This window comes from Rattus norvegicus, chromosome 7 (assembly GCF_036323735.1).
Source record: "Rattus norvegicus strain BN/NHsdMcwi chromosome 7, GRCr8, whole genome shotgun sequence".
NCBI classification, from domain to species: Eukaryota; Metazoa; Chordata; class Mammalia; order Rodentia; family Muridae; genus Rattus; species Rattus norvegicus.
The window spans coordinates 48,262,026-48,289,289 of NC_086025.1; the positions used below are offsets into that span (position 1 = coordinate 48,262,026).

The 27,264-nt window shown below is 38.6% G+C and overlaps 1 protein-coding gene across 3 annotated transcripts in view; it reads right to left on the bottom strand.

The window, feature by feature from the left end:
- Zdhhc17 (zinc finger DHHC-type palmitoyltransferase 17) overlaps positions 1 to 27,264 on the bottom strand; it is a 63,732-nt gene that overhangs the window by 5,757 nt on the left and 30,711 nt on the right. The window contains exons 4-13 of one of the 3 annotated variants that reach the window (XM_063264044.1): positions 24,639 to 24,716; positions 24,074 to 24,218; positions 19,691 to 19,755; positions 18,927 to 19,089; positions 12,387 to 12,512; positions 7,796 to 7,938; positions 6,370 to 6,472; positions 3,143 to 3,265; positions 2,213 to 2,275; positions 692 to 785 (exon numbers count right to left, since the gene is read on the bottom strand). In XM_063264044.1, the coding sequence (XP_063120114.1) occupies positions 692 to 785; positions 2,213 to 2,275; positions 3,143 to 3,265; positions 6,370 to 6,472; positions 7,796 to 7,938; positions 12,387 to 12,512; positions 18,927 to 19,089; positions 19,691 to 19,755; positions 24,074 to 24,218; positions 24,639 to 24,716 (1,103 nt within the window). 3 annotated transcript variants of the gene reach the window in all.

Here is a 27,264-nt window from a genome sequence, read left to right on the forward strand (position 1 = left end):
AATAAGAATACATTTGTCTTTAAAAAAAAAAAAAAAAAGAATACATTTGTGATGAGAGCTATGATGTTCATTCTGAAGGCAAGGGAGTCCCCAAAAGAACACAAAGCATAACTGTGACTTTCAAGCCTCTCTTTAGCTCTGAGGGTCCCATTAAACCTTTCCATCTTCCTTTTACGACACTTGCAATGGACATTTCCAAGAGCTCCTCTCCTGCAGCCATGCAGTCTTTGTAGGTATCTCCTCTCTAGCAGCTCATCCGCCTGAAGCTATTTCCGGGTATCAGTGTGACCTGTCCGACTGCACACCAGCACTGAGGTGTGGGCCTCACTGCTGCTGTTCTCCCTGCCTCTGCACACATCTTCTCAAGTACTACTACTGCTGTACTCTCTCCAGTCTAATGTTCAAATACACATCATTTGCCTCATCAGGTGAATTTCCTTCTTAGTGGAGAAAGGAGGACAAAGTAAACATCAGAAGAGTGCACAGTAAAACAATTACTCTTCAGAATGACTTCCACACACACCCCATATACACACATGCACTCAATGAGTTGCTATACAGACAACCAGAAGTCAATTTAGAAAGCTTGTGGGATGTAAGAATGAACTATGTATTTAAATACTGCACTTCCTTAGTTACCTGAGGTAATTTAAACTAACAGCACACTTAAGAAGTTGCTAACGTAACTTACCTACACAGTTACCCACCCATGGGCAATGGTGATCAAATTTCGCTATACAGCGGTTGCACACACCACAGTGTTTGGACCTCACCGGCTTCCGAATCTAATAAGAGACAGTGAAGTATTATGGAAGACACTGTATGTAAGAAAGCAAAAGCTGAACATTTGTATTGCAAAAATACAACTGAAAGACAATACTGTATTTTTTGAGAGTCATATCAACATTTCCAAACCAAGAAAACCCAACAAAATTACTGCTGATTCATTCAAAACAAAAACTATAGCAACAAAGAAGGTAAGTACTCTGTAATATGAAATCTTAAAACAATTTGTTAACAAGAAAGAAAAGAGAAGAAGAAAAAGAAGAAGAAAAGAATGTTAAGAGGAGAACTGAGCGCTGAGCACTTGTTTCTTCAGACCGAATAGTATTATGTTCTAGAAGTGTTCTATAGCCATACAAACTCCCCCATAAAAGAATTAAAGATACATTTGTTGCAATAAATGATTACAGACTTAATTCTTATGTCATACAGTATCCTGAGGTAGCCAGGAAAAGTAGACTGTAGCTCTTAAACCAACAAGAATGATCTGGGAACTAAAGAAAAGATGAGTTCTTCTTTCTCGTAGATGTGACTATTAGGAAGGTGCAGGACTCATCAAAACCTACCCCCACTTCTAGCATGTCTAGCACTGTATTTTCCTTTAGGTAACAAACACCACTTAAAAATAAAATCTGAGCAACTTGTCGAAAAAAGAAAGAAAAAAAAAAGCCTAGTTTAAGAAGAACATGGAAGCTGTCTTCTGTCAGGTGGGAATGCCCTTTTCTGACAGGAAATGAAAAGGTCAGGCACAAACATATTCCAATCATAAATGGTAAGCTGAGCTGTCTAAATGTTCCCACAATCCTAAGTTACAATTATTTTATTTATTTACTATTATGTACCAATAACAAGACATTAGTTTGCCTGCAGTATATAATTTAAATGTCTTCAATTTAATGTATGATTTGGGGAATTTTAACATTGTGGCAATGCTTATAGTATTTTCACAAATATCTAAAAATTAAGGTTAAAATGTCTGACATAAGGTAACTAGTCATTTTAATAAACACTACTTTCAAGTTTTAATGTATGACTTGATTGAAAAGAACCACTTTTCGGTTTAATAACGATATAGTACTCTAAGTTGCATGGACACTTCCAGACAAATACTCAAAATACATTTAAGACTATCTGTCTGAAAATAATCTATTGAATTTTTGTACTGTGACTTTTAAACTCAAGAAAAAACTTTAAACTGTTTGTTGTTCAGTAGCTGTGGGTTTTCACTAAGCCACGTTTTGAAGGATAAAGAGGGTTAAGAACAGATATGAACGGGACTCTGAAGTGCAGCCATATCCTAGATGTAGCTTCCCTCCCCTTCATCCGCTATCACAGACTACAGGATGTGTGGAGTGCTCTACCGATACTCCCTCTGGGCTATGATACCGTCAGCAGAAGAGGAGAGAAAGGAGAGAAAATAATGAATTACCAAGCAGGTGCTGCAGAATATACTGAGGTCCAGACTGCCGGTCTCTGCAAGTTCAACTATTGTCTGTGGATTTAAAACCAAAAAAGAGTTTTTACTCAAAGCTGAATAATGCTCACCAATCTTTGGTTTTTACTAGGAAACAATAAACATGCCATTCTTCTCAGCCTTTGTAAGTTCAAGTAAGATCTCCTGGCTGACCCATCTTTGCTATTTCATTCCTGTATAAGAACTGAAGACCATCAGCACAGTGTTCTCTATGCAGTCTACCCACAAAGGGAAGCAGACCGCACAACTGTTGACGTTAGTTAATTGTGGACAGAAATGATTCATTAAGATTTGCTTCCTTTTTAAAAGAGCTTTCTGGTTTTGTTTTCTGATGGTTTCTTGAGACAGGGTCTCCCATAGCCTAGGTCTACTTCCTGGTCCTTCTGCTACTGTCTCCCAAGGGCCAAGATTACATGTGGTTTTTCAGCTAAAACAGTTCTTAAAAAAAAATCTGAAATGCCTTGTCCAGTCCCCTGCTGACAGAAAACGTCACATACATTTAGCCTCAAGCCTGTGTGACAAAGGAAAGTGCTGCCCTTCACCAATCATATATAGTATTTTGGCTACTGGAGTGGGGCATCTGTATGTCAGCTGACTGGGTTTCTAGTTTAAGGGGTAACTTAACAACCAAGTTCTTGGGGTGGGTGTTAAAAAGATGTCTCAGATATAACATCACCTCTGAAAGTCACCAGAGCATCTTTGGTAAAGGAAAGGGAAACTGAATGAAAAGCGTGGCATCACAAGGCACCAGGCTGAACACCACATAACATATAGATGAGCGCACAATTCTGCTTGGACTGTCAGCAATCTAAGAGTGTCTGCCCCTCCATCTGATTCTCTGCTGTAAACATTAGTAAACTGGCAGCTAAGCAGGTACATCACCACCTTCTTCTTTTGTTCTTCTGTAGCTTTAATGATCCCTGGATCTGATTTCCAAGACTTTCCAAAATTGTAGAAAAGAGCAACACTGTTGGCGAGGAAGGGCAGGTGGATGGATAAGAAGCTGAGATGTATCCAAGCTAAGGATCTAAGGCAGCAAGGGTGAGTACGCTTTTAGAGAGCTTTACAGTCCATACGCCCTTACCACACAACCACACAAGAATACCTATCAACCAAAAGGGTAAGTTTTCTAAACCCAATTATACTTTCCCTTAATATTCATACCTAAGAACAAAAGGAAAAAGTACGACTTCCTATTAATTCACAACACCTTATATGATACTTTAAATTTTATATATTATATAAATGTGTACAGATATCAAACTCCTCAGATATATCCTATGATTATCTCTAACTGTCCACTTGACATTACCTAGACTCACCGGGGAGGCGTCTCAATGGGGATATGGTTCGGCCTAGCTCAGTCTGAGAAGCAACCCCCAAGCAGGGCCTCAACAGTGTGCAGAAGTGAGACTTTGAAGTTGAGTACAGGCAAGTTAGCAGGTAAACAAGTTAACTTTAGAAAACACTTTAAACTTTCCTACGATAGCAAGGTTTACAACAAATATACCAGGCATCTACGAATATAAAAGAATGAGAAACTATAAAATGCACTGCTAAACACAGCCCTGAATACAGACTATCTGGCTTATTCAGCAGCATTTTAAGATGTGGCGTAGATGACTAACATACAAGAATGCTAAAGAATGACACGAACTAACATGCTTTTATTTTCCATGAAGGACAGTTATAGAAAATACAACTGAATGAGAGAATACTCCATGTGTTTGAAGCTATCTGAACATGAACAAGCACATCCAACATAAGAGAAGCAAAAGGAGACTCATCATCATCAGACCTGCTGAGCAATGCCAGCACGGCCCCTTAGGGACACACACACGCACGCACACACGCACACACGCACACACACACACACACACGCACACACGCACACACACGGATGAAAACAAAACCATAACAGATGGTGAAGTGGTATTAAGACACCAAAACCTACAGGAAAACACAACAATTACTCTAAAGCCGTCAGAGAAACATCAAAGTCTGAGTAAATTCACTTCAGCTAATCACAGAAAAGATCAAAGATGAACAGCAATGGCAGAACAATTACACTAGCACTCGCAAGAAAAATCAAAGGAGAAAAGTTTGCAGAAGCCACAAGGCAAAGAATGTCATGTTGAAGACGACCAAACCTAAGGACAAAAGCAAACGCACTGAAATTGCGTTTAAATAAGAAGGCCAGTGAGATGATGGCTCAGAGGGTAAAGGTAAAAGCCCTGAGTCCAACCCACATAACCTGCACGGAAGAGAACCGACTCCCAGTGTGCTCCTCTGTACCGTGGTAGGAACATACCCACATCACACACAGCAGTAACAATCAAAAGTAAAATGTAAACCCTACCAAGTAAGAATTTAAGGCTAAGGCAGTAAGACAGAAAAAATGGTGCTTCTAGAAATAAGAAAACAAACTGAGACCAAGAAACCAGTACCTAATAATAAACTAAGGAAAATTAAACAGACAGAGCCTGAAAAGGCTAATATCTGAGGCTGTGCTTGAACTCTTGGCCTCCCAAGTGCTGTGATGACAGCCGTGTGCCACACTTCCAGAAGACTTTCCATGTTAGTGCCTTCTTTCCTTGTCTGTTTATTTGTCTTCTGAGAGCACTTCTGAGCTCAGCAGAACCAGAGAGCTCACTCACAAGTGCTGAGTCCAAGGCTGGAGGTGAACCACTCCCTAAGCTGGCGTCTTTCCCTTGAGCGTGCACTTGCACCTGCATGATCACAAGATTCCTTTCTAAAGGTCAAGCTTACCAAGGGTAGAAGAAAATGACCTTAAAAAAAAAAAATGGAAAATAAAAATACTGATGTAAAAAAAAAGTATTATTGCTTTTGACTTACAGTCATTACACTGATGCTAAGGTTCAATGGATTCAAAAGAAACCCATACCAAAGTACACACAGCAATGCCTGTAGACTGTCAAGGGATGACTGACTACATACACGAACACACTGGGGACCTAACACAATGCTCCCCATTTGCGTTTCCATAATGACAGAATGACCTGAAGAACCAGAACACTTGGTCTTACGCACTGAAATGTGCTGAAAAGGAGTATTTATTACTTTTTAACTTGTTGCTATTACAAAGAGTAAAGGAACCAAAGAACGAATTAAGTTAAAAAAGAACACAGTAGTACTGGCCTTTAGCCTAAGGAACTTGGAAGCTGAGGCAGAACTCTGCTGATGACAGAATTCCACAACAGACTAGACTACAAGATAAAAACCCTCTCAAAGCCAAACGAGTCAGAAGATGTGGTGAACAGGGTTGTGTGGGTTTGTAACAAGTATTTTATGCTGGGTGTGGTGGCACACACCTTTAAGCCCAGCATTTGGCACGCACAGACAGGTAAATTTCTATGGGTTTGAGGCCAACTGGGTCCTCACAGTGCGTTCCAGGACAGTCAAGGTTATTTTGAGAGACCCTGTTTCAAAAACCCAAGAGAAAAATAGGATTTCGTGTTGATAATTTGGTAATGTATGAAGGGTAAGCTTGATACATTAATTGTACTTGTTTTTAATGAAGCAAACATATTCAGTAAAGACTAAGTAAAAAAAAAATTAATAAAGTCCCTAACACTTGGGAAGCTGAGGCAGGAGGATTATTGTGAATTCAAGGTAAGTTTGTAATACACACACACACACACACACACACACACACACACACACACACACATATATATATAAAACAAGACCCCATTGCAAATGAGAGAGTGAGGAACAGGGTGGAGATACAGGCCTTTAGAAGAGTTGGATACTAAAAACATGATCATCATTTTCTGATAATGTCAGAACACTTCAACAGCTTTTAATCCTACCTTTACCAAAGACCAGCTATATTATATAGCCTAAGGCCTAAATTTTCCAATCAATAAAATGAAATAACCACTAGCTTATAAGATACAGGTGAATTTTTAAAATTGAGTTAATATTGGCTGAATTAGTTTGTGACTGTTACGGTTTTTAAAAACTACACTAAGTATAATACAAACATCTCTATTAGCTCACATGTTCCTAGGAGCACAAGCTCACTCCTAACATCACATCACCAGACATTTGAGTCAGACTGCACTAAACACATTTTCACAACAAAGGATATCATTCCAAAACCAGAAGAACCATGTCACATACATCCAGAATTTGGTTGCCAAATATATCCCAAGGGGCAATGCGCTGTGCATTGAATGATCAAAAAAGGACCTGTAAAACACAGATTTTATAAAATGTAAGTGGTGTATTTCATTATAAAATGAATATTGAGGTTAGAATCACAAAAGTCGAAGGTATTTAAATACCAAAGTTCTTTTCACAGTACTGAGTTCATCAAGGTTCTGTTAGCCTACCAAGAACATAACTATATCCTACATACTTTACAACTTTAGAGTTTCAGTGTATTCCAACTTGTTGAAATCAGTAATTCACTTTCACACACCACACCTCATCAGCTAACACTAAGGACATTACAGTTCTGGTAAGTGAGAACAAGGCCATGTGCATCTCTCCTAACCTGCCCAGTCCAGGTAAGGCACAGGCGGGCACATATTTTCAAGTGAAGTGAACTAGCTGACTCAGCGCAGCTAAAGGCTTGTGTGTGTAACAGTCAACTGAGGAAGAAACACCAATGCATACCCTGATACAAACAGGACCCTTTATCCATGGAGACCACGTAGTCTTGATGATTTCCTGTTTAATATTTAATAACCTCCAGAGCTCCTAGAAATACTACAGAGATGAATTAACCAGCAGTCACACCTTCTCAGAACTAGCATTGGCATATGACTAGTTATTCTTGTGTGAACTATTTCCAAAGTCTTTCTAAATTTCCAGTGAAAATAAGATGCTTAAAGAAGGCAAGTTAAGTAGGAAAATTTGGGTCATAGATACCTTCCTAGGATTGCTAAACCAAGCAACATATAGGGCAAAAAAGACTCAACCAGAAGGAAATGGTGAGTTTGAAGCAATGGAAAAGACTGCTTTGTGAGCGCGGAGCACAGGCCTCTGCTGATAGCCAGGCTGTTAGCCTCTAATGCCAACCACCGAAAGAAACACCACAGAAAGGTAAGCACAATAACATACCACATCTACAGGTCAACAAACTCAGATTCACCTCTGAAGAAATATCTAGGGGGCTGGAGAGATGGCTCAGTAGTTAAAAACACTGCTCTTCCAAAGGTTCCGAGTTCAATTCCAAGCACCCACATGGTGGCTCACAACCATCTGTAATGGGATCTGATGCCCTCATCTGGTGTCTGAAGACAGCACCAGTGAACTCACATTCATTAAATAAGTAAGTCTTAAAAAATTGTTTGTTAACTATTTTTAAGAATGTACTTTAGCTTCAAAAATCACATGCTAGACTTTTGTCATTAAGAAACTTTTTGAATAATTTTAATAATGTTTAAAAAACAATAATTTCACAAATTATCAAAACATAATATTCTAAACACATAAAACATTAATTTGACACAGCAGGGTACAAATTATGTTCTTTCATAAAATTAAAGTTAAAAAGAACACACTTACTTGGAAAGAAATTGTACTGTAGCCCAAACACCACCATACATTAACCCTTTAATGAGCCAAGAATCAATGTTCAGGTCTGCTATAAACCCAACTAGCCAAATCACTAGGAATGGAGTTCCTAGCATTACTTTCTGCCGAAATTCCTGTTTAAGAAAAAAAAGAAAAACGAAAATAAAACCCGAATGTTACAAAATGTTTGCATGTTTCAAATGATCACAATCTTAACCAGTGCTGTCTTTATGAAAACATGTAACCAAAAGTAAAACCCATTCATCCAAACCTGCCTGTGGTCTTCAGTCTACACAAAAACCAACATTTAAAAGGAGTTTGTTAAGGCAACGAAAAGTGAGAAGTTGAAATTATGAAGTGAGTTCTACACAGCCAGCCATTAAAACAGCAAACAGTAGAACAGGTTACCATGGGCTAGCTAGAGTGGTTCAGAGCTCAACATCCCATACTGATAGAGGAGCTGCTAATAAGGACGATCATGACTCTATCACACAGTGGACATGGAGAAGACATGTATACAACAGTCTATTACAACTATACAACACAATAAAGAATAAAAACCAAGGCCAATGAAGTGACTCAATGTGCCCAGAGCTTACCACTCAAAGCTACCCTTGAGTCTGACCCCTGAAACACGGGGAAGGACTCACTCCCCAAACTTGTCCTCTAACCTCTACATGTATACCGTATCTGTAAAGATGTATGCAAATACATGTATGTACAACACACATGCAACAGAACAGACTCTGAACACATATCAAGCCAGTGCTGGGAACTCGAGACGCTCTGTACAGGTGGTGTACTGAGCTGCTTGTCAGACGTCCACACTTGTAAGAGACAAACCCACACGCCTCTCTGTAGCACCTACCACACCTGTACCTACACAGCAGCAATAAGCAGTACCCATGGTCTTGTTCACAGACCTAATATCTTCCGCGAATCAGCTTAGGTGACAAAACTACATAAACGTCCTTAGCTGTGGTTTTCTTTTCGTTTCCCTCTTTATGTTTTGTTTTGTTTAGGCAATCTCATGGTACAGCCCAGGCTGGCCTCAACTTCACAGAGATATGTGTGCCTCTACCTCCTGGGTACGGGGATTAAATGTATGCCACCACACACGGCTTCCACTTGATCTAACTTTCATGGTACGGCTACATTGCAGTCTGTTAACCATTTACCTATTAAGGAACATCCAAGTGTTTACAGTTTGGGATTATGAACAAAGATGCAGTAAACAGTGGCATAGAGCTCTCTATGAGCTCAGGTTATCATGCCTCTGAGATAAATGCAGTTCTGCACTGTACAGACCACAAGCTGTTTCCTGTAGTAGTGTGTTATTCTATAATCCTGCCGGCAACGTTGGAGCAATGCAGTCTCTGCACCATTAGGTGTGTCTTCAGACTTCTCCTTCTCTGTGTGCATACTTGAGATAGCCTCTCGCCATACAGCCGATGATGGCCTCGAAGTCGAGATGCTTCTGCTTAAGTCTCCCAAGTCCTAGACTGCAGCCATATACCACCTAATTCATTTATCTCACTTTAAAATTAGGTTTTTTGACAAACTTTCATTGATGGGTTTTACTAAAAGTTCTTTCTACAATCTTTTGCTTTACATATGACTTGTTAGCATTATCTTCCAGTTTGTAGCTTGTCTATAATTTTTTTTTCCTAACAGGTTTTTAATACAGTTCTTATAAACAATCCCAATAAACTCATTGGGTCACCAAACTAGCCTGGAATCTTTTCTGTGGCCTCCTGGGTTATCTGGGTTGAATCCAAATGTGTTCATATTCCCCCATAAAATGTTATATAGCATTTCAAAATGAGCAGAATATATTATTCTACCTTCATAGATATGAATTTTTAAAGGACTACTAAAGATTGTCCTCCAATTGATCATCATACAATTCACTTACTGCCTGCTTGAAATCCTCTATCTTCAGGGCCTGGGAAATAGCTCAGTTGGTAAAATGCCTGCTGGACAAGCCTGAGCACCTGAGTTCAATCATTAAGAAAAGCCAAGTGTGGTCAGATGAGTCTGTGCTGCTAGCCCCAGGGGAGTGAAAACAAGAGAGTCTGTGGGGCTGGTCGTCCACTACCCAGACCATCCAAATCAGTGAGCTCCAAGTTCAAGGACAGACACTGGCTCAAAAGAATGATGATGATGATAATGATGATGATGATTGATGATGATTGATGATGCAACTGAAGAAGGCGTTTGCTATCAATCTGGCATCTCCATGCTGCATATGCCTTGCTTATGTCTCTTAATGCATGTATATGCATGAGCACACACACGCTGACAATTTTCTAACTTTCAAAATCTCAGTAGTTTTAAGATTGTTTCCAAGATCCTGGGACTCTGTCTACTCACACTATGCAACTGTATCCTCCCTTGAGGTGACTTTCTAAAGTACAATGCTAGTGAAGCCTGTGTTGTGTGTCAGCATTGTCTTGTTTAGTTTTTCTCTCCACCTCAAAGACAGGCTAGCAAACAAAATCATGCTCATAATTTAAAAGTTGCTAATGTGCGGTGGAAAAAGAGTTCATTCATATAATTGTGGTGATTAATGTCACAAAGTGCTCGATTCTCCTGTCTTTCCCTCCAGTAGCCTTTTTCAAAAAACAGGTAGACATCTGCCCTTAATCCTACCGTTTGGAAGGCAGGTGTCTGTGAGTTCAAATGCCTGACATACATAAACAGTTACACACTACAAAGAAACAAACCCTAACACGTTTAAAGCTACTGAAGGAAACCCAGAAACTCAGTCTCTAGGCTGAAGTCTCTGTAACAGCACACTACACAGTGAAGCTCTTATTCGCATGCGTGTATGTGTGCATGGATATGTGCAGCATGGGGCTGACATCAGCTGTCCTCCCCTGTCCCTTTACCTCCTGTGCTGAGTCGGGGTCTCTCTGCTGCTCTGACCAGCTAGCTCCACAGCTTCCCTCTCTCGGGTGCACTGGGACTGTGGGGTGGTGGAACATCACCCACTCACCCAGCTTGCATGTGGATTCCAGAGAGCCAACCTCCAGTCCTCATGATGGTGAGACAAATACTCTCTCTACTTGCTGTGCCATCTCTGCAGCCCCCAAAGCTCTTTCTCTCAGTTTTAGGATTTACTTTTAATTTTTAATTATTTGTACTGTTGGAGAAGAAGCAAATGACTGTGTTGTCTCTGGGGCTAGAGGGGGCAAAAATTACAGGGTTCTGAGTTGCTCTACATGGCTACTCAGGTACTCTGCAAGGACACCGTGTGTTCTTAACCACTGAGCCATCTCTCTAGTCCCTGAAGCTCTCTCTTTACATAGAAACAATATCCAAATATATAACCTCAAATATATTAATAAAGAATTTATACATTAATATATTATCTTAAATTAAGAAACACTTCATCTGACTATAGGAGAAGGTTTGAATATTTACATTCGGCAAAGTCAAACTGTGGAACCTTGCAGAGAAAGTCAAATGTCCTTATCATAGATAAGTTAGTCACTTTTCCGTGTGTGGAGCAGGCTGTTCTAACGTGTGGCAACAGTGAAATCAAAATAAGTAAGTTTCTAGATCACAGCTATGAAATGACTGAAAGTATTAACATGGCACACAAGATAACTCATTGCCCTTATCTGTGAACTTTCAGAACTCCTGTCTAAGCCAACAAACTCCGAATACAGCTGCTCTGGCATCACTGTGATGGGCCAGGGGCTCTCCGTCTGCAAGGAAGTCTGAATCCTTACAGTAGTGAGCTGCTGCTCTCAAGTATAATGCACTATTTATCTCTATATTAATGGATTAATATTAACTTGTATAACGCACTATTTATCTCTATATTAATGGATTAATATTAACTTCCGTGATTTTAGTATTGCCATTAGTAAAGCTTAAGTACTCAATTTCTCTATAAAAAGTTGATAAGAAAGAACAACTTACTGTCATTCAAGTTGTGATTACTTTAAAGCTAAAATATATACTATTATTGTTTATTTAAACATATGCATTTTTAATGCCAGCTAAGTAATATCTTCATTTTTAGTGAAAATAATATTTTCTAAAGAACATAGCCTCTGCATTTGTGAAATAGTTTTAAAATCCTATTATAAGTAGACAGTTAGGCTAACAGCCATAAACTATAAAACTGAAGGTTCATGGGAGAAAATGGACTTTCTACGAAAGTCAAAAATGGAAACTTTCTCTCTGAAAGTCATAATACATCACAAAGAATAAAAAGCTCGATTAATTGGAGCTATAGTACTCCGTTTAGAAAAATTCACAATAAGACTAAGATGGTTCACAGTTCATTATTACATCTACAAATGCACATGCATGCAGAGTGCTTTTATCTACTGAAGCCCAGTTAGATGGAACTGTTGTTGCTTACCAATGGAGAGCTAAACCCACTTCCTTAAGTATCCCAGTGCAGACCACAAATAATTCTAAGGAACTGTGTTAAATACTCTCATCTTTCTTTGGATGAAAACATACTTTAAACACTCCAATGGAAAATGTAAAACTTAAAGGCATGTGAACATCTCTGCAGAGTGAACTACAGTCTGAAGGCCGCAAGCTCCTAGCCTCGGGTTACCTTGTCAGCCTTCAGCTTTCTGAGGAAGGACGGGTTGTCGTAACCCTTCGCCTGCCTTGCCTCCTGCAAATGGTTGATCATCCACACGTTTTTTCTTTGCTTTGCCAAATCAAGTGCTGATTCGCCCTGAAAATGTAAATATAAGAAATTCACATTAAAAATAAAACTAATATTTTCACAAATAACTTTTAAAGAAATTCCATAAAAATAAACTGACTACATAAACTCATCAACAATCGTTTCTGACATTGGGTAAAATCAATTTAACAACCTAATTATTACATACCTGTTATCATTTCCCATCCAAAACACAAAAGAAAATATATTTTCTCATTTTATACTCTATATTCTATTTTTGCTTGCATTTTTGACAAATTAGAGAGCAAATCAAAAAGTAGGTATTTTAGTCCCTGCTGGATCAGAGGCTATCAATAAGTTTATCAGTTAGCGCACACCCTAACACGGAGTGTGGTAAGTGTAACACTGTACCACGCTGTGGGAACCCGTTTTATCTCAGGGATGGTGAGTGCCTTAACCAGAGCCTAGGGAAGAAAGAAGAAGCCAGTGTCTACCTCTTCCACTACACTGGCATTCACCTTGCCACACACTCATCCACCACAGAAAGTCCCGACGTGACAAGAGATGGCTGAGAGAAGAGAATTTCATTCAGGTTAGAAGCTATGAGGTCCTTTAACTAAACAAGAACGCAGGAATACAGTACACATCAAGCAACAAGAAAAACACAACTCACTCCTAGACGGTCCCTTGTTTGCTTTTTCTAATTTAAGTCTTCTATTACTTTTGTAAATTAGACACCTACATTTCCAATCTATTTAATGTCCTCTATTTATCTGACTCTTTAAATAAAAAAGATAAAGCTGCCAAAATGTGAAGAATGATTCTCAAATTACTTTTTAAAAATAACCACTGAAATTTAACTTCAAAATGCTGGATTAAAAAAAAAATAAACAGAATCCCATTTTGGGGAGAGATAATAATTTATCAAGCATGGAATATACTTTTAAAAGCAAAAAAAAAATGAGGCATAACACTACTATATAACAACAAAGAATTATAAACAAACAAACAACAATAATAAAAATTTTCAAAAGCCCAAGCACATTGTTAATAGAAAAACCAATGGTATTTAAAAGGAATGGGCTAATCTAGGTGAGCCTTTAACAAATAGGGATATTTTATTTTAGATATTCCTTGCTTATTCCAGAATTCCATCACCTAAGTTTTCAGAATCAGCTAATTAATCCAAACTATAAATATTACCTGAATAATAGCCATCCCTTGGGTAACAACTCCCAGAATATCCTGCAGTTGCCTCGGTCCAGCTGAGCACCCCTTCCACTAGAGGGCCATGTGACACCTAAGGATTGCCTAGACAGAAAGATTGAGGGAGCTTTAAAAAAACCTTTCAACTTCTCTAGTCACCTGACTGTATAGTTCTTTTATTCCGATGGCAAAATAAACAAACAATTCCAGAGTTAGATTAAAACCAGGGTTTGGAATCAAGTCTATATTGCTTACTCCATGTCACAGCCAAAGTAGTAAATATTACTAACGACAGTAACATCAGCAAGGTCCACATGGAGTACTTATAGACTATGTCGCTGGTAGTAAATACAAGAAATTCTTCAGGGGTTTTGGTCAAATAACCATGGCTAAGGTGGAAGGTCCCTTGAAGCTGTGTCTCACTGGGACTGAATCTTACTGTTAAACCAAGTTAGAGACCATCGAGGTCGGGTGTTCAAGACTGATCGACAACTTCGTCGCCAGCAATTCTCATCTCCTTCCAAGAAACTACAGTATTCTTCTGTCTACTGACACCCTTTGACAGTTTTAGAAAGAAAATTTTGGAAAATGCTTGGGTAACACATTAATTGTTCTTCCCAAATTAAATTTCTAACTCTACCTATGTAACTGTAACTACAAAATAAGATCCTTAAAAATTAACAAAACCACCATAGTAAAAAAAAAAAATGACATAAGCCATAATTTGTTTTTTATTCTTAGTAGAGAATTATTTTTTTACCCTATGGTTGCTATTTAACTATAACCTAGGACTGTAAAATTCTTCTGATATTCATCTTATGAAAAACAATGATCTTCTTCCCCAAATTAAACAAGTCCATGCCATCCCAGATCCATCAGTGACCTAATCTGGAGTATTCAGCTACTTCTTACTCTTCCAAAAACAGACTTTAAATACTTTAAAGTTATTTATTTATTAAAATAGTCTTCAAAGTTGTCTTATTTTGATAAAAAATTTTATTTTATATATTAAAGGAATCTAATTTCTTTTTCAAACAAGCAATTTGCAGCAAAAGCAATTTCTAGTTAACATAAATTAACCATATTTTTGAAGTAATTACTTTAGGCTAGGACCAAATAGCTAGGTAATTACAGCAGAGAATGTCGGTTTTATCTTGTCTGAAGAGTAACTTTTTATAGCTTTGAAATCATACCTAGATTTGCAGCTACATCCTACACTGACAATTTATTTTTACTTAACTTTTAAAGACATATTTATTTTATTCAATGTGTATTAGTGTTTTGCCTGCATGTATGTATGTGCACCACATGCATGCATGGTGCCTGCCAGTTGGATGTTAGATCCCTTGAAACTGGAGTTATAAATGGTTGTGAACCACCCTGTGAGCGCTGGGAAATGAACTCCGGTCCTCTGCAAGACCAACAAGTGCTCCTAATTGCTAAGATATCATCTCCCCAGCCCCTACAATTCATTTTTAGTAAAATGATCTTTCCTAGTACTTAAAGTGAAAAATGAAATAATAAATGTCAAAATTATGGACAAAAAATCATGTTGGAGATTTTAAGATGAAATTTCCTTTTCAAAATCTGCAGTGGCCTAATTAGCTTTAAATGGTACACAGAGAAAAGGCATCATCTTCGTGCTAAATATTAGAATAAATTCCTATCATCTTCCCCTCAAAAGAGCACTTCCTGTCAGCATTCACAGTCTCAACACGTGTGGAAAGACAAGTTAACTGAACAGATAACTGAACTGACAACCCGTGCCGTCAGTGACGCTTTCCTTCGCTCTCAAATCTAACCCATCTGACAATATTTAGATATTATCTCTAAGTCCTCTCAGCCAGCTCCATCTCTACTCCTTGGCGAAACTAACAAGATCATTCAAAAGCAACAACAAACCACCAGGCTGGCCTGACTACTTCCTAGTCTTTCTACTGTCCCCTCTCAACGACTCCATCACTTCTCCAATCAAAATAGCATCTAAATGAAAAAGCACATCCAACGACAGTCTCTGCAAACCTGTCTGGACACTAGACTTCATACACAACTAAGCTTCCTGTCACAGAGCCTTGCTGAGCTGGCACCTGTCTCTCAAGTCACTCCTCACTTGCTGTCCTAAGCCAGCCTCCAATCTGCACCCAAAACTTAGACTTTCACTCCCGAGCCTTGCCAAGAGCAGATTTCTCTACAGGAAAATCTGTCTACCACTTATCTCCTCAGAGCCTCCAAGGAATGCATCACCTCAGAGTAATCTTCACAGCACTGTCACCTTCTCAGGTTCATCATTCAGTTCAGATTGTCCATTGATTTACTACTTTATTTCTTCAAGAAAACGTATGTTCTGAGACCAACACAGACCCTAATCTGTCTTGAACATTCCAATAACCTACCAATGAACCAATATTTACTGAATGAATGAAGAAATGGTTTCTACTGAAAGTGGTGACCACACTTCAAGCATACAAAGAATGCTAGATCCCAAAAGAAACAGTATTTCATTCTTACTTTCTACTTTTAATTATATGAAAAGAATATTTAGGAACAATAATCATTCTTAGCAAAGTAGACAGATATTTTCCCCTCAAACTGTGGATGCTGCATAAGCAAATGAATTTTAGACTTAATTTCCTTTAGCTATAATGTTACTCCAGGAAGAGCACTATACCCTAGTCGTTGTTTCACACTAGAGGATATGTCTACTCAGTGGTAGAATGTTTGCCTAGCACACACCGAGTCCTGGATTCAGTCTCTAATAGGGGAATGGAACTTTTTTCTTTTTAACAGTCAACTTTGAATCTGTGTCAGATAAAATAAAGTTATCAACAAAACCCCTGTGAGTAGTTTTAGAAGGGTGTGAATTTAAATAAAATGTCTACAGGCACATTAGTAAGCTCAGTATCCGGCCCTGCAGATCTTCGGGGTGTTCTGAGCTTGGTACCACATCATAATATGCCTGAACCCAGAACAGATGAGGGGAAACTAATGTGAATACTCTCAAGCACCCCCACTCTTGCCATTACTTTTCTGCTGAAATTTGTTTTGGACTTTTATATCTTATCAACATTAAAGGTATAGCAATGGTTAGAGAAGACCACAAATTTTGATTATTTGAAAAGATGTTAAGATTTTCAAACACACAGCAAATACTTAAAGATCATGACTAAGGAAAACTGTCCTAAGGTTTATATGAATACAGCACTGGTTTCAAACTACAGAACTGTGCCATCTTGCTTGCATGACTGTTTGGTACATTGTAGTTCAAATATATTAATATAGCAATTAAGAAAAAGCAAATTGAAACTAATTCCTTGCTGTACTTTTTCTTTCGGTGATATAAGAAATATCTTGAAACATATTTCTACTACATGACCCTTATGACTGGCACTCTGAAAGTCAAAAGAGAGTAAGATGGGAAGGAATGTAGGTGATAAAACTGAGGTCTCTTCTGTTACCTTTTCCTATAAAACCTCTGGTCAGTTTAGTTAAGCATCATCCGTATCCTTTTGTCCTGAGCAGCAGTTTACTAAAGCCAGTGTTAAGAATTTTCAGAGCATTCCCTTTAAATACTCTGCAAAGGCAAACATTACTCTATCATTTCTCAAGTAGCAGAATGGTACCCTGCCTATCATAAATGCCAGCTGGGGTAAAACTAAAGACTGCACACCTTCTTCTTTTAGCCTGTAGGTAACTGTTAAACGCTCAACACATGCCAGTCACTACAGTGGACAACTTTCCTTTTTCCAAGTGGTTAGTGGACGTTTCTGACCACCCTGCATAGGAACATGACTTAAAAGTTAAAAAACTAAAAAAAAAACACACAATTTCTTAAATCAATTTTATAGTTTAAAATATTTAAACTAAACTCAAAATTTGTAATTAGGCTAGTTTCTAAAAATTCACTAAGCTATGAAATAAAAGTTCAAAACCAAACAAAACACAGCACAACCCATTTTTAAGTCTAACCTTCTCTTCTAAAAGTAACCAAAAAAGGGAAAATTTGTCATTAGAACATAAAGAGATGCCTTGATCCAGCAAGAGATACCTACTTTTTGATTGGCTATTTCAGGTTAGTATATAGCTTAAACTCCCTTTATATGTAATTAGCATATATCCTCTAGGCATTTATAAAACATGGCTCAGAAAATACTATAAATTACAGCTAATCCTTAAAAACGTTTGTCCCAAGACAGTGACTCCTGACAGTATCTGCAGTTGTTCAGCTCACTGCTAAAGGGCCCTAAGCCTTTAAAAATGCAAAAGATTAATCAGAAACTTGAGATTACCAACAGAACCAATTTTTGGCCACTTATGGTTGTGTTTATGTGAGTGCACCAGTACCATGGGACCCAGGCGGCAGTCAGAGGACGACTTGAAAGGGTCAGTTCTCTCCTTCCACCATGGGAGTCCTGGGGTAGAACTCAGGTTGTCAGGCTTGGCAACCAGCGCCTTCTGTCCACTGAGTCACCCTGGCAGGTCCCCAGCACAGTCTTGTGTTTGTACATGTTTCATGATGTGTGCAAATTCTTAAAACTCAAAGTACACATATTAAATTGTACTTGGCACTTAGATTAATTCTGTATCCTTATCCGGGGTTAATTCACTGTTATTCTATAAATATCATAAAGTGTTTTATCAAAATTTAAAAGTCTTGTTCTTTAAAGATAAGCTACTAAAATGACCAAGTCAAAGCATGACTCCAATTTACTATGAATGTGTCTTCACTACTGCTGTCACTACCCTGTGAGAAGATATGAGGCACATGTGCGCTGCGCCATGGCACACACATGGTCAGAGGACACACAGAGAGCTGGCTCTCTCCCTCCATATCTTTACACGGATGGGTTCAAAAGTCACCAGCCTTTATACACAGTGGTTTTACCAGCTGTGCTATTTTACTGATTGGATAGTGTATTTTGTAACTATAAACTTATACATAATGGTATTAAGAACCAGAAAGCTACTGTCCTTCATTTGTGTAAGTTAGAAGCATGTAATTTCTAAAGTCTAGTTCAAATTCACTAATAAAAAGGCCATCTACAAACTATAAAAACTAACTTAATATCATAAGATGACATTAAATTACCTGTTTTAAAAACAAATTATTCTGAAGAAGCAAGGGACTAAACTAAATAATAAGTTTCTTCCAATTATCAGTCTTAAAAAAAAAAAAAAACAAAACAAAAAAAAAAACATGTTTTCCAGAAAAATTCATGTTAGTGCCTTCCTTCTCCATCCACAGCAGGACATATTTACCTTGACATTCTGGGCATCCACGTTCCCTCCAGCTTCCAGAAGAAGACTAATGACTGTGGTGTTCCCTGCTAGGACTGCCCAGTGCAGAGCAGTGTTTTTGTGATACTTGTCACCAAGGTTAACTGAAACATTGAATGTTAAAAGCAATCTAGTTGGATCCACACTGAAAAGGAAAAAAACAAACAAACAACAACAACAACCCTAATTTCAATTATCGAAATCATTACAGAGACTACACTGACTGTGGCTGCATTCCCATTCATCTCACAACATCTACTCTAGCCTTGATACTGTTACAGTCAGTAATTAAGCCACATTCCAACATGAGCTGCCATGTACGCACAACCCTGGATAAGTGGATATGGTGCTGAGAGACAGCACACTTGGACCTGACTTTCCTATTTTTAATCTGAGAATTTGTGATATTAACACCTATATATTTGAAGAATAAAAAAATATTGTATTTCAGTTTAGACTGATCCAAAAATGATTTCAGACAACTTACAAATGAATACATGAATAAATGAAAACTTAAACAGAATCACATGAAAAGATAATTACTTTAAAAAAAATAACCTCTTCTTCCATTTTCAGATTTAAGAAGATTACTGAGCCAAAGTACAGAGAGCAAAGCAGGCCAAGAGTAACTGGTGCTGTGCACTAGCTGTGCACGGGCTTCCACAGCACTGGTGTAGCATCTGCTAATCCCACTCTCCACACTGTATTATGCCGAATGATCTGAGTAGTCCATAACGATTACATACCTATGTGTTCTATAAGCTGCCCACATTAAAGGTGTCATTCCGTTCTGATCCATCATATCTACATCCTGATAATAAACCAGACAGCAGAATTTTAAGGTCCTAACCAAAATTAGTTGGAAACATCTAATTTATACATTATACAATCTAATACATTACTACTCAGGTGGGAACGCTTTATGCAAGTCTGTCTCATAACTTTTAACTAAAGCTAAGTACTGCCATTAACTAGCTAAGTGGTTTATAAATTAAGCCTTACCCTTCCCTTGTCACAGTTTACATTTAATGACCTTTGCAATTTTAGAATTGTCAGTAGTCTTCAACCACTATTATGACATAATCTTAATCTAGAACAAACAACAACTTTTACTAGTCTGTCCCAGAATGAAACTCGATGTATGACATTGTTTTGCAATATTCACTTTCTAAAACACAACATATTCTGATTTTATACAATCAGTAAAAAAGAAGCAGAAGAGAATCTAGATGGTATTTCTGTTAATAAAATATTTATTATAAAAGTGCGATATGTTGAATAGGTATATAATTAGTGAATAGGTATATAATTAATGTGATTTTATGCTCACTGATGCACACTCAAAAGAAAAATAATCAACATCAAGAACTTAAATTCCATGTTTCCTGACAGAAACTGCATAATTTGATGCAGCAGAAAGATAAGACATGTTTTGTTACTTTTAAAATCATTCCCCTTAAAAGGTTATTAAAATAGAAAATTATCAGTAGATAAAATCAATTCAGATGGCAAGTTTCATTATTTGCACTGCCTAGTTTTAGGGCAACATGACACAAATTAGGATCATTTCAGAACTGGGAACCTCAACTGAGATAATGTCCCCAGACTTGCCTGTGGTACATTTTCTTGAGGGTTGGTTTGAGAGGGCTCAGATCACTGTGGGTGGTGCCATGCTGAGCTGGTGGCCTTGGGTGCTATAAGGAAGCAGTATGATTAAGCCATGAGGAGCAAGGCAATAAGCAATACTCCTCCATGGCCTTTGTGTCAATCGGCTCCTGCCTCCGGGTTCCCCCCAGGTCCCTGCCCTGACTCCCTTTGACCAGAGCTTGCTGCCTGGACGTGTGTGTAAGCAAGGTAAAGGCCTCCTCCCCAAGCTGCTTGTGGTCTTGATGTTGTATCATAGCAGTAGGAACACTAACTAAAGCAGAAGTTGTACCAGGTCATGGGTACTTGTGACAGACTTGACCATGTGTGTCGGGAAGACTGTGTGTGGTGATACTGTACTTGGTGCTGGAATAGTTGTTGACTGCTCGAGAGCTCAGTGGGCTGTTCTGAGGGAGCTCGGAAAGTAAGAATGTTGAAAGAAAGCACATGATGGAGGCCTGGCCCATGAAGTTTCAGAGAGAAATTCTCCGAGCCTCTTAAAGAACACACAGGACTGACTGTCCGAAGCCCTGTAGGAGCGGTTAAGGCTATCTACCGTCCTGGAGGTGGCCCCAGCTTTGGCATGGTCTGCAATGGGTGAGTCTATGAAGCAAGGTCCCAAAGAGACTGCATCTCAGGGATGCTTCTTGCAGCTCACATGCCTTCCTGTCATTATTAAATTAATATAGTAATCTCTGGGCATTAGCCTAACCTACTGATTAGATTTCATACAGAATAACATAACTTTTATGAATTGATGCTGTTGGAGCGAATTGATGATTTTATAGAACTCCTGATTTGCTTCAAATAATCTTAGGAAGAAAATTTTAACAGATTGTTTTAGTTGTTTGCTAGAAAGATATAATAAAGTTAGAATCAAGAATAGAATCTGCCCACTCCTCAGAATAGTAAGAACACAATGAGCTTTCATAATTACACTAGAGAGAGAGGCCTGGAACAAACTCATGTTCAAGAAAAGGCATTCAGGTCCCAGGATGAAGCACAGGTGTGCACATGATAAGACAACTGCTGTTTGAACTTATAATGAGCAGAGACTGAAATACTACTCTGAACTGAGTATCAGCATCCTTCTGTAACTCCTACTTTGTGTCACATTTTATCTGTGAAGTAATTTTCTAAGAACTTTTGTCTTTAAAAAGGCCAGAGAAAAGAAATAAAGGTGGTGTTGTGTGGTATGCTGTGGTGACTTGGGGAGCTCTGGCCCATCTGTCTATCCATCCAAATGTATATGCTTGCTTGTTTGTATAAATGATGTAGGTATATGTGTATGCCCGTAAGCATGCATGAATCCATGTGGAGTTGACTGAGACAGAGAGTCCAGTCTGGCCAGAGAGAGACGTATGAATGTATATGTGTCTGTGCATATTTGCCTGTATAAAGTATCTTAATTCTTTGCCTTGCCTTCCTCTCTGGTTCACAAAGCTGGGCAGTGAAGGGTTTCTGGTTGCCTGGCCAGAAAAGAGAGTGCTAACAATAAATCCTTTACCTAATTCCCTGTTGTTAAGCAAAAGGAGAAGCCATCAGCTTTTGGCCCCAATATAACCAAGAATCAAAGAGAGTATTATTAATACTAAGCAACGCTTACTTTTGCAAGACCAAGTCTTGCCCACACCAACACTCTGCTCAATCACCTCCTTCCAGAGAGGACCCAGCCCAGGGCTTTCAGAAGCTGCAGTACTGGTCAACTGGAGCTAAAGAGTTGGCTGTGGTTAACAAGAGACCAGCACCACTGAAGTAAAATATTTCCTTTTCTAGACTGATTTACATTGGTTAGCTAGTTAGAGATTAGCAGTGATTAAAGAGACTAGCATCACTGCAAATACAAAGTGTAGGAGTATTTCCTCAGGGTCAGCACACAGAAGCTGTGGTCCAGAGGGGGCTGCGGTACATTCAATGCTGACAGCTGAACTTGGAGTCTAAGAGTCATCCAGCTGCTACTGATTTTGATGGCATGAAGAGGTCATAGAGACCAACTGAGCCTTGGCACTGTGTGGTGGGACTGGAGTCTGGAAGTGAGGCCAGAAGAGGTATAGGCGCATCCCAACTGCATCGGAGACTGTAGTATTTAGAGACGCCAGAACCATGGAACCAAGTCAGCACCAGGCTGAGGTGAAGCCAGCCTGAACCTAGAAGACAAGCTGCCATGTGTTGGGATGGCTGTGAAAAGCGTCTGAAGGAGCCCACAAGTTTGTCAGGGAATCCCAGATGTGTGACACTGAGCTCTTCACACTGGCTTCCAGTTTGATTTTAAAAATAGATTATACATTTTCCCTTAGTTTCCACTACTTATTTCTATCAGTCTTATACTTTAAAACCAACTTAACAAAGAATTATCTTAATTTGTTCAGGCTGTGACTTTATCCTGGTTCTTCCTTCTTGGACTTACAAAGATTTTAGTTTGACTTTTTTTCAATTTTGCAGAAGCCTATAGCTATGAGACCTATTATATTTTAGATAGACTCTGGTGTAGGCATAATGTTTTTATCAATGTTTTTGAGACATAAAACTTTGTCTCTCTGTGCAGTTATTGGGGAGTCTGCTGGCTAAGGAATAAACTGCTGCTGTACTAATTTTATGAAATCTATATTAATATAATAATTATTTTACACTCTACATATCTTAAAGACACCCAACTTTTAAAGTGTGAATTTTTTAAAGACTATGCGACTTTGTTTTATATTGTGATAAGATTAGCATACCACCTTGGGGACAAATGGGAAAGGAAAGGTTCTGGTGGAACTGTAATGATTCTATGTCAAGTTGGCATGAGGTCAATTGTACAGGTCAGTTTCACGTGACACAGATTACAGCCAGTTTAGAAGAGGGAACCTCAACTGAAAAACATGTACCCACAGACTGTGGCCCATGGGCAAGCTTGTGGTACATTTTCTTGATCAATGATTGATGTGGGAGGGCCTATCTCACTGTGGGTGGTGCCATACCAGGTTCTCTCATAGTCCTAGGTGCTATAAAAAAAAGCAGGCTGAACAAAACATACAGAGTGAGGCAGTCAGCAGTGCTCCCTCCCTCTGCGTCAGCTCCTGTCCTGACAGCAGGACTATGTGTGGTGTAATATAAGTAAACAAAACGTCTCCTCTGTAAGCTGCTTTTACTCGTGGTGCTTTATCACAGCAATAGAAATCCTAATTGAGACAATATCTAAGGGAAATATTTAAAGGAAAAATAGATTACATATCTTTCCCTTACTTTCCACTACTTATTTCTATCACACTTAAAATTTAAAAACCAATTTAACAGAGAATTATCTTAACTTGTGACTGTATTTGTTCTTATTTTAAGTACACTAAAACTCAGTATAAAAATAACTATATTTTTTACTCTCTTCATCATCAAAGACTACCACTTAAGTATTTTAAGGTATAAAAAATGTAATGCTACAAATATCAGGCATTTAAGCCATAAATAACATATGATTAGAACACACACTATTAAGACTTCTTTACCTGTCCTTTTGCTATAAGGTAAGCAACAATTGAGGTATGTCCAAACTGAGCAGCCAAGTGGATACAGCTGCACCCTTCACCATCGATCAATGAGGGATCTGCACCATATTTCATTAGTTGTACAACCATGGATAAATGGCCTTGTCTAAAATATGGAAAGACAAACATTTAGACATTAAGTCATTTCAAAGACAGTCATCTGAAGAAGAGGATACTTGAGAAACAGTAATGCTGACAAGTCAAACCACATGCTTTATCAAGTTGCTTTAAAACAAGACACAGGAGTCTTAATTGGAACAACAGCTTTGAAAATGAAAACATAGTAATTACTAAGCGAGTACATTCCAATATGATCCTAAAACCCCCAAGAACTATCTAATCTGTTAGACTGTAAATGCATGCACGCTTCCAAAGTATCACATTTACAACTGGACTAGCCTGTTTCCCTAGGAACAGTGTGTAACTTTGTTCCCAGTGAAGACAACACTGGGCAGCAAGCAGTAAACCAATTTTGTAAAAAGTAAAGGAGCCTAAGGGGAAGAGTGACATAGAAGTAAATGTACACCTTGTGGCCCAGTGCAATGGAGTTGAATTCAGGTCTCCTCCAAGTTGATCCACAATAGCACCTTTCGAAATATAGTATCTGTAAAATAAAATTTGTAGTAATTTAGTTTTCATCATCAGTATAAGAAATTATGCGAAAAATAAAACACCTTCCACTTGAGCTATCAACCTACTTTGTGCCTTTGAAGATAAACAGCGCTTTTGAAGTTTAAAAAGCATCTTTAGTACAATTTCATATTAAACACATAACTTTTTTGTTCTAGAAGAAAAAGGAAATGATTTTTAAAGCTGGGGGGCGCTAAGTAACACAAAGAGGGCTCATGGGCATGGAGGGAACACATGGATCTCACTGGGAAGGAGAAATAGAAAGAATTTTGCAAGTGGACTTGGGAGGATGAAAATGGGAGCAGGAGGGTTGTGGGGAGAGATGGATGGGACTGGGGAGGATGTAGGGGGCAAAGCAGAATTCCCGTGCAGTGGAAACTCCATATATCTATAAGAGTCTCCTACTAATGGGGAATAAAGAGCCCCAAATGGCCATCTTCTATAACCAAAGTTCCCAACAGTGGGACTGGGACATCAACGCAGCCACAAAATCTTCAACCTACAATCTGTTCTGCCTGCAGGATGTGCTGGGGTAATGGTGGCACAGAACCTGTGAGAGTGGCCAACCAATGACTGGTACAGCTTGAGGCCTACACCACAAGGGGGAGCCCACACCTAACACTGTGTGGATGGCTAAGAACCAGAGGCTAGTAAGCCTAGAGACCTAGAATATGACCAAATATGACTGGCAAAAAAAAAAAAAAAAAAAAAAAAAAGTCAAAGAAATAATTTCTACTGGTATTGTTCTCTACTCATAGATCAGTGCCTAGCTCATCTATCATCAAAGATGAGTGAGCCAGCAAGCGATAGGAACAGCTGCGGAGAATCACAGCCAAACACTGGGAATGCAGGGGAACCCCAAAAAAGAAGGAAGGATTCTAGGAGCCAGAGGGGTTGAGGACATCACAGCCTGCAGTGTCAACTAAGCAGGCTCATAGGGGCTCACAGAAACTGAAATGACAACCACAAACCCTGAATGGGTCTGAGCTAGGGCCTCTACATATAACTTATAGTTTCATAATCGTTCTCGTGGGACCCCCTAATAGTGGGAGGGGGAGGGGGTACCTGTAACTCTTATGCCTACACTTGGGATCCTTCTCCTAATGAGTTGCCTCATGCAGCCTTGATGTGAGTGTTTGTGGCTAATCTTAGTGTAATTTGTTATGACATGTTCAATTAATATCCCTGGGAGGCCTTTTTTAAAAGGGAAACAGAAGAGTAGTAGATCTAGGGTAAGAGGGGAAGTGGGGGGAAGACTAGGAGGAGAGGAAGTTCGGGAAACTGTGGTTAGGATGCAACGCATGTAAAGAATGAAAACTAAAATATAAAAGGAAGAGTAAAAAAGCCAAATCATATAAAAAGATATTTAGGCAACCTCAAAGATCTGAACAACATACAAATTCTGGAGTCAATTAGTTGAGCATAGAACAGCCAAGGCACAGTTTACTTTGAGTAAAGCAATGTTTTAAGCTCTACTTTCCTCAGAGGAGAGGTAAAGATTAAATCAAGCAGCAGACGCAAAAGAATGCTACCATGCATTCAGAACACCACTTATAAATGAGAGGTAAAGATCCTTTACTATGCCCTATTTGCTGTAAAAGACATTGTTTAAAAAGAAAAAGGCAACTTTGTTACCTAACACATTATTGTCACAGCATTTTTATAGATTCCAAAATGAACAAGACTAGCTGCTTTGCTTGTTGGATGCTTAATTATGGACTAATCATCCCAATGAATTTTAAATATAAATGCCTTTAAGGCATGAGGTATATAAGTCATATATAGATACATATGATTGGGACATAAAAGCCATTCTAAGCAATTTTTTAAATAATAAATGCATTCACTCTTAAGGCACACAGTTCTAAACTCTTAATATAGCCATACTTACATGTTTAATTCAGAAAACACTCTTCATATAAATATGCATTCAACTGACCTTGTAAAACATTATATAATATAAAGACCAAGTTCTCCATCGTGCAACACAGTTAAAGAAACCCAAGGAAACAGTTCTGGGATATGGGATTCTTTTCCTTTGGACACAAGGTATCACTTTGTAGCACAGTCTAACCTGGAGGAGGAGCTGGAATGGAAGGTGCGTCATCACCATGCCTGGGTTCTATTAGGAACACAAATGTAGGGGGCCACAGAGATGGCTCAGAGGTTCCCAGAACCTCATGGTGGCTCGTAGCCTCCTATGAGATCTGGTGGGATCCCCTCTTCTGGCCTGCAGGCATATATGCAGGCAGAACACTACATGATAAATAAATCTTAAAACACACACACACACACACACACACACACACACACACACACACACACACAAATGTTTAAGTAGGTCTGAATTGGTCCTTTACATGTCTGATTGAAAATATTTTGAAAAGACTAAATCTAAAGCCAAAAAACTTCAAAACCTCAATTGGGATTTCTTTTTAAATAATTTAATTCTTTCCTTTAGAGATAGTTTATATCTTGTGACTCATTTTTACTTGGTGGATTTAATATGATTCAAGTCAGTG